Here is a 13355-nt window from a genome sequence, read left to right as displayed (position 1 = left end):
GCAGACCCAATCATTCAGAGCTCATTTGCATATGCAAACATTACATGCTTCCATTTCATAAAACTTAAGAGAAAGAAACAAAGAAAAATAATATATACATCATTCATTTTTTGAGGGAAAAAACACAGAGATCTCTGTCCTGTGCGTGGAGACAAGCAGCCGGATACGCTGGGCAGCAAGCAGTCCCTGCAACAGTGGTGCAGACAGGGAAGATCGACATGCTCTGCTTACCAGAAGAGAAGAGAAGAGAAGAGACCAGAAGAGCAACTGTGCTAGCCTGCAACCAACCAAAAACCACACGGAGCCAAACCAGGGAACAACACTAACAGGGAGAAACTGTTGTTAGGGCAAGAAGGAAGAGGAAGAATGATCAGTGATGTGATGAGATGAGCGGCACAGCACTGTGACTGTAATAACTGTATGTGTCTGGATGTGGAAGAGGCAATCAGTCCACTGCTCTCATATTCCCCTATCTTTGACCCCTGATTCCCTGAACCTCATTCTCCTAAACCCTAATGCGGACACGATAGATGCATGAATCATTCACGATCACACCCAATCCCTTCGATTGTCGTCGTTTCACCTTCCTACAGCATTTGCACCAGGCCAGGTCAGGGTCAAGAGATTGTGGTGTGTAGTTCAGGTTCAGAGCTCAGCAAACCCCCAGTCCTTTTCACTGTGCAAGGGCATGACCAATGGCCGACTGTAACTGCAAAATAGAAATAGAATGGTGGTGCAGATAGTGTTCTGCAGCCTGGATTGGAGGAAGTACAGAGAGAACTTCTGTTTGATGGTCTGAAACTTTGAAGAGAAGCACTGGAGATGACCCAATCAATGGTTCATCTATGCATGATGGGTTGATGGATGGATGCAGTGACAAAAGAATGGCAGAGAGCTTTCTTCAGATGAAAGAATTGGGGTGCAGAAGAAGAGAGGAACTGATACAAATATGGAGAACCAATTTACCATTGATTGATCAACCGAAAACTGAAAGCAAAAAATGAATCAAGTCTTTATAGTAATTAACAAGAAAAAAAAGAAAAAAGAGGAGGAATTATGATCATGGATCCTAGTATTTCACTTTACTACTAACAACAATGGCACCTCTAGCCGTCCGTCGTCCACCGCACTCCGGCAGGGTCTTCTTCGTCTCCGTCGTCGTCGTCGTCGTCATTTCATCACAAAATTAAAAACAAACAAAAACAGCTTTGCTCGTCGGTGCAGACAGCTCCCCCCCGGCGTCGTCAGTCAGAAGCGGGCGTTCTCGAAGCCGTGCAGATCGCTGACCCGGTTCATGGACTTGCGCATGATGGCCACCTTGGCCAGCTGCTCCGCCGCGCGCCACGCCGACGTCGGGGTCAGAGGCTCCCCGTTCCCGCCTGACGCCCGCGGCGTGCCGGTGGGCGTTGCTGACCTGGACGTCGGCGTCGTCGGCGCCTGCTGGCTGCGGCGCCACCGCATGTCGCTGAGCTCGGTGTCCAGGCTGCCCAGCAGGTCCTGCTGCTGCTGCGTGGGCGGGGACTGCAGCACCAGCCGCCGCGCCGAGGACAGCAGGTGGGTGGCCGTCGAGAAGTCGCTCAGCTCCGCCAGCCGCCGGGACTCAGCCACGGCGCGGGTGGCCACGAACAGGTCGTGCAGGGGCTGCGAGGAGCTCTCCCCGCCGCCGTGGAGCGGCGGCAGGAGCAGCGGCTGCTCGGCGCCGCGGAGCGTCTCCTGCGTGGCCGGGTCGCGGTAGCTGCACCGGACGGACAGCGAGTGCGGGTGCGCGCCCAGCGGCGCCCGCAGCTCCACCAGCAGCTCCCGCTCCTCCTCCGCGTACATCTCGCCGAGCCGGACGCTCAGGACGGAGCCGCCGTTGCCGCCTGCGCCGCCGGCGAGCGCCACCGCCTGCTGCCCGGCGCCGCAGGAGTACACCGCCGTGATCTCCCCGGACAGGAAGGTGAGGTCCAGGTGCACCTCCTGCATGACCACGCTCACCAGGCCGCCAAGGCATTTCGCGAAGGCGTGCTCCGCTGGAGGGCTGGAAGCGAATGCATCCTCCTTGGGCGCAAGCGGCGACCGCGCCCGTGCTGCCGGGGGTGTCTCGTCGGCCGGTCCGGCGATGGGGATCTCGACGTGGGTGAACCGCGTGGCCGCCGGAGCTGCCTGCGGGCGGCGCAGGGAGTGGTGATCGCCGTGTTTCCTCGACGAGTCATGCTGCTGTTGCTGCTGCTGCGTGTCCGACAAGAGCATGACGGTGGCGACGGGGTTGCGGTCGCGGCGGTCCTCGAGGACCTTGGTGGCCTTGCGGAGCGCGTCGCCGGCGCACGCGTTCTGCGCCTGCTCCTGCCCCTGCGCGGCGGCGCAGACCACGAGGCGGTCCACGATCTGCCGCGCGGACCGCTGGCCCTGCCGGGACATGCGCCGCAGCGGCATGAGCCGCTTGGCGGCGCCGGAGAAGGCGACGATGGAGAGGCGGTCGGCGGGGCCGAGCGAGGCGACGACGAGCCGCATCCCGCGCTTGAGCATCTGCAGCTTCTCGCCCATCATGCCCTGGCTCACGTCCAGCACCGTGACCAGGTCGATGGGCGCGCGGCGCGACGCGGAGGACGACGACCGGAGCCCGGGCGCCTTCACCCTGACGACCACCACGTACTTGCCGTGCCTCTTGCCGGACGACACCAGCGCGGCCTCGGGGGCCACGGTGACCGCCAGCCCGGCCCTGGCGCGCGGCGGGTGCGGGAAGAAGCCCCGGAACTCGCCCTCCCTGCCCGCCGCGTCGTCCTCGTCGCCCTCGTCCGCCTCCGGGATCGGGTTGAACCCGCTGCCGTTGGCGGCGGACTTGGGCGCCAGGAGAGGCTCGTCGTCGTCGTACACCTTGGGGACGCCGGCGGTGGGCGCCGTTGGCGCCTTGCGGCCGGCGGCGGAATCGTCGGAGGTCCTGCGCTTGCGGTGGGGGGAGGCGCCGTCGACGTCGAGGTGCAGGCGGAGGGAGGCGAGGAACGGGGCCTGGCGCCACGGCGCGGAGCAGACCGGGCAGCAGAGCGCGGCGGAGGCGGCGGCGCGCGCGTGGGCCGCGATGCAGGGGAAGTGGAACGAGTGGGAGCACTCCGCCGTGAACACCGCCGCGCCGCCGCCGTTCTTGACGCTGCGCGTGCACACGCCGCACCGGGCCTGCAAGCAAAACCCATTAATCAACCACATTACGAAGAAGGGAAAATCAATCAAAAGCAGCATCGGAATTCGGAAACCAGGGAAAGATGGGTTCTTTTGGGCAGTAGCCGTAGGATAGGATTGAGGATCATTGGACGAGCGCTGAAAATCAAATGGAAACCCAGGAAGGATTAAAGCTGATCTTGTCTGATCCGACGCAACTTTCCCCCATCTAGGCTCCACCCGGGGCTTTTCTTTCACTTCACATAAAGGTCGAGCAGCCTTTTATGCTCGCATCCTTCTAGTACATACTAGCACCGCTACAATCATCTTCCAGACGAATGATTGATGGACTGATTCCCTTTTGGCCCCCATTGCTCTTCTTCTCGACTTGCAGAGAGATCTCTCCCCTGCCCTGCCCGTGGATTTGTACTGTAGCCAAATGTGGAGTGCGCCGAGAGAAGATCCCCATCGCTCGCGGCATAACTATGGGAAAAAGGTGGCGACGGAAAAGAAAGAAACGAAAAGTGGGGATTGGAAAGCTGCTGCGGATAATAATTGGATAATCACACGGAGAATCGAATCGAATCTCAAGGGAGATGGGAGATGGTGGAAGGGGGATTAGGACAAAACTCGGAGTAGTGGCAATGATTGTTCCGTCGCCACTGGGGATCGCCAACCGGCGGACGCCATTGGAAGCGACAAGCGAGAGCGTAATCATCATGCTGCTACTACATTTTTCGCCATTGCCGCACGAGGAAAGGAGGAAGGAGGAGGGTGGTACGTACCTTGGTGGGGAGGATGGAGGCCTTGAAGAGCGCGAATCTGGAGGGGGATCTGGGCGAGGCCGGCGCCGAGAGCGCCTGCAGCAGCGGCACCCGCTTCTTGGCCGACACCGGCGCCGACGCCGGCTGCGCCACGGGCGCCACGGCGGCCGGCTCCGGCGTGGGCTTCGTGCGGCACCGCAGCGCCGGCGTGGTGCTCGCGCCGCCGCCCATGCCGGAGAAGAAGGCGAGCTTGCCCGGCGTCCGCGGGGTCGACGGCGCGTCGCGCGCCGGCGGCGGGCGGCGCTTGGAGGAGCCGCCGCCGCCGTTGTCGTCGCGGTCGTCGCGCCGGACCGACGTGCACAGCGCCCTCCGCCACCCCGTCCCCATCTCCTCCCTCGCCGGACGGTGCTGAGCTGGTGCCGGTCGGTCGTCGGAAAGTCGTCTCCGGTGGTGAGAGAGAGAAGAAAGAATGGCGCTGGACCCTAGTAGTTATATGTTGGTCGACTCCCGGCTCGTCCTAGCACCATGAATCCTGTCACATGGGACGACGGCTCTGCTCTGCGATGCTTCTCTCTTCTCTTCTTCTCTTGTGAGTGAGTTGGTTTGGCAGGATGTTTATAATAGGGTGGCTATGGGTAGTCGACGGACGGATCCGCCATGAGTTGTAATTTAGTGCTACTCGTCATGTGATAGGGAGGAGTTGCGCAATTATTAGGGGAAGCCTCTGCTCCCAGCTGATCGATGAGATCAGCTCACCTCCGGGCCCACTCTCTGCCCCAATATATATCTACTAGTAGTGCACAATTTATTTATTTACTATTTTCCAAATGAAGTTTCTACCCAGCCTCTGTCTCAAAGTGATGCACACAGCTTTCTTTATATAAATTACCACTACAATCTAAATTTTTTTAAAAGATCAAACTGAAGCCACCTTACTAACGATAAATGTCGCAACACCTACAAATTTCACGAAGGGGTTGATCGTGTCGGGGCCTCATGTACGGACCTCACCAACGCACATCATAAGACAATCGAAGGCCTCACCAAAATGCTCCATGGCGAGTCAGGAACTTAAATCGGTCAAGCCAACCTTGAACGCACACCACCGCACCCGCTAGAGAAGTCGATGCCCCCATCTTTCACCGACCAATCTTCTAGAATGATCAACGCATTGACCTTGCAGGCCTGCGATCGATGTTGCCACATCGCCAGACGACACCGCCACCCTGCATGCGCGAGTCCAACCAACCACGTCCATCACCGAGACTACGTTGCGCCACGCCGCCGAGAAACGACAATGTCGACGAGGTCGATGAAGACCGCCCCGTCTCAGGCTCCTCCGGCCGGCATCAGCTCCAAAAACGATGCCCCTGTGGGGAAGAACGACGCCTCACGCCGTCATCATCCGATCCGGGAGACCTGGGTATGAGGTTTCACCCGAAGCCGACGACCCTTCGTGTAACCTTCACAACTTATTTTTGTTGCAAGTTCTTTCCTCCTACGTGTAATTACGGTTCATTTGCTTTTGGCAACTTGAGCTTGTTGTGTCGATCATGTTCTTGTGCATTTTTTTATACAAATTATCACCAGAATCTTAAAAAATTATAAAGGTCAAATCAAAGCCACCGTACTAACGATAAATGTCGCAACACCTACCAGTTTGACGAAGGAATTGATCATGTCGGGGCCTCATGTACGGACCTCACCAACGCGCATCACGAGAAGATCGGAGGCCTCAACCAAAACGCTCCATAGCGAGTTGGGAACGTAAACCAGTCAAGCCAACCCTGAACGCACACCCCCGCACACGTTTGAGAAGTGGCTGCCACCATCTGTCGCCGACCCATCTTCAGGAATGATCAACGCATTGACCTTGCAGGCCTGCGATCGATGTTGCCACAGCGCTAGACGACACCGCCACCCTACGTGCGCGAGTCCATCCAACTACGTCCATCACCGAGACTTCGTTGCGCCACGCCGCCGAGAAACGGCAACGTCGACGAGGTGGATGAAGACCGCCCCGCCTCAGGCTCCTCCGGCCGGCATCAGCTCAAAAAACGATGCCCCGGTGGGGGAGAACGATGCCTCATGCCGTCATCATCTGATCCGGGAGACCTGGGTATGAGGTTTCCCCCGAAGCCGACGACCCTTCGTGTAACCTTCACAATTTATCTTTGTTGCAAGTTCTTTCCTCCTACGTGTAATTACGGTTCATTTCCTTTTGGCAACTTGAGCTTGTTGTGCCGATCATGTTCTTGTGCATTTTGTGATTTTTGCAGTATTAAAGCGGTATTCATTGGCATACGTTTCAGACAAAACACAAACTAGGAACGTATGCACATTACACAACCACTAAACATTCACACACAACACTAAACTAGGATTTTAGATAATGTTAGAGATTTCTGCTCGAAAGATGGCATAAGAATAAAGTCCAAACGAATTTGGTAATCCAATTGTGTGACCGAAAAAGTTCTCCTACGGTGGAAGGGGAAATCTTCCCAAACTTGTGTAAATTCCCTTTGATCTAAAGAGGCCTTGAATATTGCATAGCTATGTCAGCATTTTCTCCTCTAGCTATTTTTTTATGCGAAGAAAGAAATTATGTTAGAGAGGACAAGCCTGGCTAGCCCGGTCAATTTGGCACCCTAATATCTTATAGTTATTGCGGTTGCAAGTTCTTTACTCCTGCGTCTATATATGATTTCTCCATGTCTCTCAAGCAAGCGAACGAGACTTTGTGCCTTCTTCCACTCACCTCTCTCTCCCGCCTTCCACCGCCCCCCTTAGTTTGTTTTTGTCACGTTGTCTCTCGTCATTAGTCAGAGCTCCCCTACTCCTGCTCCTCTTTCATTTTTATCCTCCTCCACCCCCCTCCCAACCAGGTTGTTTAGATATCACCCGCCTTACAAGGTTAGTTTAATTACTATGGATTACTGATGTTGCGTGGGTTATTTCAATGTGCTTCAAACTTGAGTGAGTTTTGCTGCGAACAGACGAGCGAGAGGTGTTGCAAATGGGTCTTCGATGATGTAAATGTTTCTGTATGGAGCTGGAAACATTGTCCTCCCATGCCGCGCGCATACATGCGTTGACTCCTAGATTTCCTAAGATGGTTGGAGATGTGTTGCGGTTAGGGAATATTTGTTGCATACTTTTTTGTATGTTTTTTACCCAGTGTGGGGGAAAATGCTGCAAGGATGCTACACTAGCATAAGAATGTTGATACGCGGCTTGGGGCATGGCACAATGATCAAACAAATAAGATTTCGTGTTTTGGTGATATGTGACGGTGGGGAGGTGGGTGATGTACCCCCTAGATCTTCCGGGGGACCCTCGGAACTATCATTGCTACGAAATCTTATTGTGTGAAATTGTCCCTTGTTCAATCCAAAGAGGCCTTGAGATATCATATCTCATTGTTCCAAAAAAAAAAGATATCATATCTCTTCTAGCTATAAACTAGTTTACAACCGTGAAGCAAGAAACAATGCTATACTTCGAATTGGCGCCACCGTGAACTTACATTATTTTGGTTGCAAGTTCCTTTCCCCTATCGTGCAGCTACGGTTCCTATATCTTTTTTTTTGAGAACACAGTACAACGCAGACGCTCACAAACACACACGTACAAACACCCCTATGAACGCACGCACGCACACCCTACCCCTATGAGCACCTCCGAGAGACTGAGCCGGCATATCTTGAGGTTGACGAAGTCACCACTGGCGCCTCGCTGTTGACGGGCACGTCACCTACCACTGAAAGCATAGCGCCGGTTAAATCCTGGAATAAATCCAAGTAAATGCAAGCACCCATGTCAAGTCTAGGACTTGAACCTGGGTGGGCTGGTTCCACCACAAGGGACCTAACCACCAGAGCCAAGCTCTGTTTGCAGCTACGGTTCCTATATCGGTCGTGTTTTTAGTGCATTGTGTCCTTGCGTGTCTTAAAGCCGCAAGGTAGTGCATTGAACACATTTTCCCTGACAACTTTACTCCTCTGCCCAAAGAATTGAAGCTGCCATTAGTCCATTACCGTGTTCCATCCTTGCTCCGAGATGGGGAAGCACGAGATCCTCACAGACCCGATATGGTAATTTCGGTGGCACATAAAAACCTAAATCTGTCGTAGCAACAAAACGTAGCGTACACACACGAGTCCGTCCACGGCATCGGTCGATCGGTCGTACGCCGGGCGGCTCCACCGGAGCTACAGAGCACGTCGCGAGCAACATGGCCGGCGACTGACTGACTGATTGCTTTGCATCTCTCATCGGCAAGTGGGTCGCCACCATTACGTAATTTCCATCTGATCTTTCAGTTGGGCGCGTTTGGATCCTTGCTGGGGATTTGGATCCGTCGATGCGTCCATCATATTCGTACGTGAATGATTGGGCGCCACCATGCTCGTCGTGGACGGCAACCGCTAGTGGAACTGCACCGGAACTTATTAACCGGATTTGTGTTTCTTTAATGGGTCGGTACGTATGGATCGGCGGCTGCTCGTCGCCTCTGGCCGATCGCTAATCATTGGGCATCAAACTGTTTGCTGTTAATTGGTTTTTTCCCTCGCAAAATGTCAGAAGATTTGGAGAGGAAAGTATCAAATCAATACCGTGGTTTTATACCAAACTGATAAAGAAATATAACTTGAACTGTACAAGTTGAATAAAAGAAGATATGGGAATTTAGTGAAATGGAAACCACTATCACAAGTATTACTATTGAGTTCTCTGATTCCTTTGCTATCAAACATTTTCAAGCTTATATATTTGATTTTTATTTTATTTTTTAGCTAGTTAGTACTATTGTTGTATGTTGATCCAAATTCATATAAAAGTGAGCCTAAGAGCATCTCCAGTCGTGTCCCCCAAACTGTTCCCAGAACCGCGTCCTGGAGCCTAGCAGGGAGACGCCCGCGCCACAGATCACATCCACGATCCACCGGCAGAAGTCGCAGGCAGCCTCCCGCGGATGCAGCGAGCCGGGCCCGTTGCCGGCGACGAAGTCGACGAAGGTGTCCGGCAGCCTCTGGATGCCGTGTGGGTCGCCCTTGAGGACGACGACGAACTCGAACAACACTTGCCGCTCCTCCTCCTGCAGGTCCGACGATGAAGACGACAGCGTCGCATGCGATGGGGAGCGTGCAGCTCTGCCGCGACCACGGCCACGATCATGGCCGCGACCTCATCCTCCGCCTCTACCAGCCATAGCGCCGACTCTTGAGATGGTGGCGGCTAGGGTTGGGGAGAGAGGCGCTAGGGTTTGTGTGTGTGAGGGACGATGAGAGGCGGCCCTTTTTATTGGCCGGAGGGAGGCGGGGGGGGGGGGGTGGCGCTCATTAACGCCTGCATGCAGAGCTAGGCGCGACGAGACGCTTCGCTGCGCCTCTGCGGGAACTGCACTGTTGCTGCGCGCCAATAACTTCCATTGCGAGGTAGGTGACGGTTAGGTTAAACTTCACGCTGACGTGTCGGTCCCACCACTCCCCGCCTCACTTTTCGTTGTGTCTGGCGTCTCCAGAGCGTCTCCTGTGGGGCGGGGACGGGATTGGGGCGCGGACACCGTATCGGGCTGTGCCGGACAAAAAAGGCTTCGGGGGACGGCTGGGAACGTTTTTTTGCTCGCCGCGCCTCAAATCCCTTTGGGGGACGGTATGAGGGACGCATAAGGTTGTTGAATTTAAGAATGAAAGATTTTGGATTGCTTTTTTCATAAAATAGAGTTCAGAGGTGCATTACGAAAAGTGCTTTGGCTGCTCTCGCCATTAAAAAAAGCATTTTTTTAAGTTTATCAAAAAATCTAAAAGTAAATCTGGAGATCGTCGGTAGTACATCTCACAACCATGCAAAATCTCAACGCGGAATTCTTTTCTGGTTTGTGCTAGACAAAAAAAATGGCGAATATGATACGCTTTTGAGATTTGAAAATGGCTGCCGAGATCTACACTTTTGTTACTTTTGTGTAGGTCAGAAGATAAAATATTTGAAGCTGATATTTTTCTCATTTATTGGACATACATATTTGTCTATATGCGGACTTTGTTCAGAATTTTCTGAAACTCAAAAATATGATTTTATATATTCTTTAAAAACAAGACCGCTGGTGAGCTTTTGCACCAAATCTCTGCCCGGTGTATTACTGCTACGCTCCACTGTTCCCATTGATCGACAAGGAAGGTTGGTAGCAGCAGCAGGTACTTGCGCGCTGGTACAGTCGTAGTACTCCCGTAGCGTGAGAAATAATTGTGCGGAAAGCGGGCAGTAAAGAATGAGCGGAAACGGGTTGCGTGAGAAATGAATGGGGCTGGGGTTGGCTAGCGCTGGGCCTAGACCTCGGGATTCGTCTCCTCGGCCGCCGCGCGTTCTCTCCCTCGCCCGCCCTTGTTTTCTTCTCCGCCTACCTCTATCTCTCTCTCTCTAGGGATGCAGCTGCCCGCGAAGCCGCGAGCAGAGAGCATTGGCATCTTCAATCTCTCCCAGTAAATTAAATCACAACATCGCAGCCTGCAGACATATCTTCGAAAGGTCAAACCAGAGGCAGCTGCCTTCTCCGGGCGAGATGGCGAGTCAAGCACGCCACGCACCAGTGGCCGAGTGTGGGAAAAGCTAGCTACTGCCCTCCCTACTCCACTCTACTCTACCCGACGTAGTAGTACGTAAAAGTACGGCCAACCCCGCCGACGCGCTCGCTCGCCCGATCGGCGTCGGCGCCGGCATCCACCGACGACGCACGCAGCCGGCATGCGACAGCATTTGCCTTCAGATTCCAGCGTCCTCCCGGTGCACGTGACGGCGAACGTGCGTCCGAAACCCGGCCGCGGGACGCCGTGCGTGCAAAAATCACCCCCGCCAATCCAAATTACCTGTCACAAATTTGTCTAAATTGGGAAGTACCTAAATTTGTGACGGGCGAAACTACCATTTTAGTAGCATCTTCAGCCGTGCCTCCCCTACATGCTGCGGCGGCTTCGCAAAGTCGGGTGTACGGCGCAAACGGCGCCTGACGTCCCCAACGAGTCACCCTCAAAAGGGTTTTTTCGCACCGTTTTTCCAATTTGAAATCGAAACGTGTGTAGTCTCGGGCATAATTCAAAGTACACGCCAACAAGTTTCAGGCGTGGCCGTTCGAAAAGTTTGAAATAGATTACAACAGTGTCACTCGCAAGATGACCGTTTATGTCCAGGCGCCGCCCTGTGTCACATGTGTCTGCGCCTGGGCCAAGACGCCTTTGGACCTTAAACTCTCAATCTCCTTAACCAACACACAATGTTCGGTAAAAGGTGGCCGCACCACCTTCTTCTGGTTGGACACATGGCTACTCCCAGTCCCAGAGCCTCTAGCACAGACGCACCTAGCCCTTTTCTCACACCACCTACTGCCACACCCCTCGTTTGTGATATTTTGCAGGTTGGGGTCCAGCACGGCCTGAGGAATAGACTGACTAACGCAGCTTATGTCGAGCTTTCATCCTTGTTGTCTTTGTTGCAGGACATCCAACTCAACCAGGGCGACGATGATAGGTGCGCGCATGCTCGACGGCCAGAAGCTTTCCCCTAGGGCTGCTTACCTTCCCCTCCAAGATAGCTCTATTGCCGATACCACCAGCGCCATTTGGGGCTCGCGAGTACCCGAGAGAATCAAAATATTCAGTTGGGTACTGCACCTCAATAAACTCAACACTAGAAGCAATCTACATCGCAAGAACATCATCGACAATCCAATCTGCCCTACATGCCCGCAAACAGTTGAAGACTGTCAACACCTTTTCTTCGACTGCCCAGCCGCACAAGCTATCTGGGACCATGCTCAGGTCCAGACGCAAACCCAGAGCATCGCCAACATATGGAGCTCTCCACTCTCCCCATAGCTACCAACCTCAGAATGGTCGACGATGATTCTCACCATCCTCTGGAAGATATGGGAAGCTAGGAACACAATGATCTTCAGAAACCAAACGCTCTCTAGCCAAACCTCTCTCTCTGCACTGCAATTCCAGACATCTCTATGTGGCTATATCGGTTTCTCAAACCATCTCAAAAGGAGTATGCCATGTCATGGCGGAACCACTTCTTCGCATGTAATTCCGGAACCTATACTATGATCAATGAAATTCAGGTGGGGACTCCCCCCTTGAAATTTTCAAAAAAACTTTGCAATCCAGGTCTAAATAAAACCTTTGGTTAGTTAACAAACAAGGATTGCCGACTTGGACAAGGTGTGGACGAGGTCGGCGAGACCCTCGCGTGTTTAGGTTGGACCGGCCCAGCCACTCATTCATGCACTCTTCTCTGTAAGTTGATCTTGCAGTGCGATGACAACACCGTCTCTTTCTCGTTATTCTTCAATGTAATGTGATATTCCTTGAGCGTGTAGCATGTACCATATGCTTTATAGAGTTTCCGTGCGAATAACGAGGAAAAATCACTATAGCTTCCTCACGCCATTCAACATAACTGAAAGTATAGAGATGGTAAACCTAGAGGGGGGGGGGGTGAATAGGTTTCTACAAATTTTAATTCTTTCTTTGCAATATTAGGCTTTGCGGAATATAAAGATGAGCCTAATGCAAACTAGGTGAAACAACCTATATGAGGATACAACTAACTCGAGCACGAAGGCTCTCACATGCAGTTAAATCACAAGTAAGGAGTTCGGTTAGAGATAACCGATAGCACGCGGAGACGAGGATGTATTCCCGTGTTCCCTTGCTTTGCAACAAGGTACGTCACGTTTGGAGGAGTGGAGGTCCCACGAAGGATTCCCCGCGCCACGAAGGCTCACCCTATTCTCCGGAGCCTATCCCACGAAGGAATAGCTCACTCACTTGTGGTAGACTTTGAGGTAGCCTCCAAACCTTCACAATCTTGCCCGGAGCAAATCCACAGCCCGGATGCTTCCGGACTCCTCTTGCCTACCTAGGGTTTCCAAGGAACCCTAGGAAGCAAGCTTCTCAATGAATACAAGGGGGAATGAGATTTGGCTTGGTAGAACGGTAGATCGGGTCCTCCTCTAATGATTCCCCGGAGGGATTTGAGTTTGGGTGGAGGAGGAGGGAGATCTGAGGCTTTTGGTGTTTCTAGCAATGGAGTATGAGAGAGAGAGCTCAAGAACAGTTTGTAGTGTAGTGCCTAACTGTCTAGAGGTAGGAGAAGGGCTATTTATAGTGTTCTTCGAAATATGGCCGTTGTCACTTGCCACCTCAGCTTTTCCTCGACGAACCCGGTCTGACCGGGCCACAGACCGGACAGCCCGGCGGAGAGGCCGGTCCCGACCGGGCCGAGACCGGACGCCTTTGCTGGTCTGGAGCTCCTCCGGTTGGCGGCCGGTTGGCGCCGGTTGCCGCCCGGTGGACCGGACGGAGCACCGGACCCGCGGTCGAGAGCCCGGTTGACCGGCGCAAACCGGATCTTCGCTCCTCCTTCGGAGCCCGGTTGCCGCCTTGGCTGACCGGC

At 53.7% G+C, this 13355-nt stretch overlaps 1 protein-coding gene across 1 annotated transcript; it reads right to left on the bottom strand.

The window, feature by feature from the left end:
* Positions 1–939: 939 nt before the first annotated feature.
* LOC127331050 (E3 ubiquitin-protein ligase WAV3) lies at positions 940–4544 on the bottom strand. The gene is made up of 2 exons (XM_051357129.2): positions 3921–4544; positions 940–3153 (listed from the first exon to the last, which is right to left on the bottom strand). The coding sequence occupies exons 1-2, from the start codon at positions 4284–4286 to the stop codon at positions 1249–1251; spliced, it is 2271 nt and encodes a 756-aa protein (XP_051213089.1). The 5' UTR covers positions 4287–4544; the 3' UTR covers positions 940–1248.
* Positions 4545–13355: the final 8811 nt, after the last annotated feature.

The sequence above is a fragment of the Lolium perenne genome, chromosome 2 (genome assembly GCF_019359855.2).
Source record: "Lolium perenne isolate Kyuss_39 chromosome 2, Kyuss_2.0, whole genome shotgun sequence".
NCBI classification, from domain to species: Eukaryota; Viridiplantae; Streptophyta; class Magnoliopsida; order Poales; family Poaceae; genus Lolium; species Lolium perenne.
This window is presented reverse-complemented; position numbering and strand designations above follow the sequence as displayed.

Coding starts and splice junctions, on each gene's coding strand:
- LOC127331050 (XM_051357129.2), bottom strand. CDS start 4,286: ATGGGGACGGGGTGGCGGAGGGCGCTGTGCACGTCGGTCCGGCGCGAC. Junction 3,154..3,920: donor CCTCCATCCTCCCCACCAAG/GTACGTACCACC, acceptor TTTTGCTTGCAG/GCCCGGTGCGGCGTGTGCAC.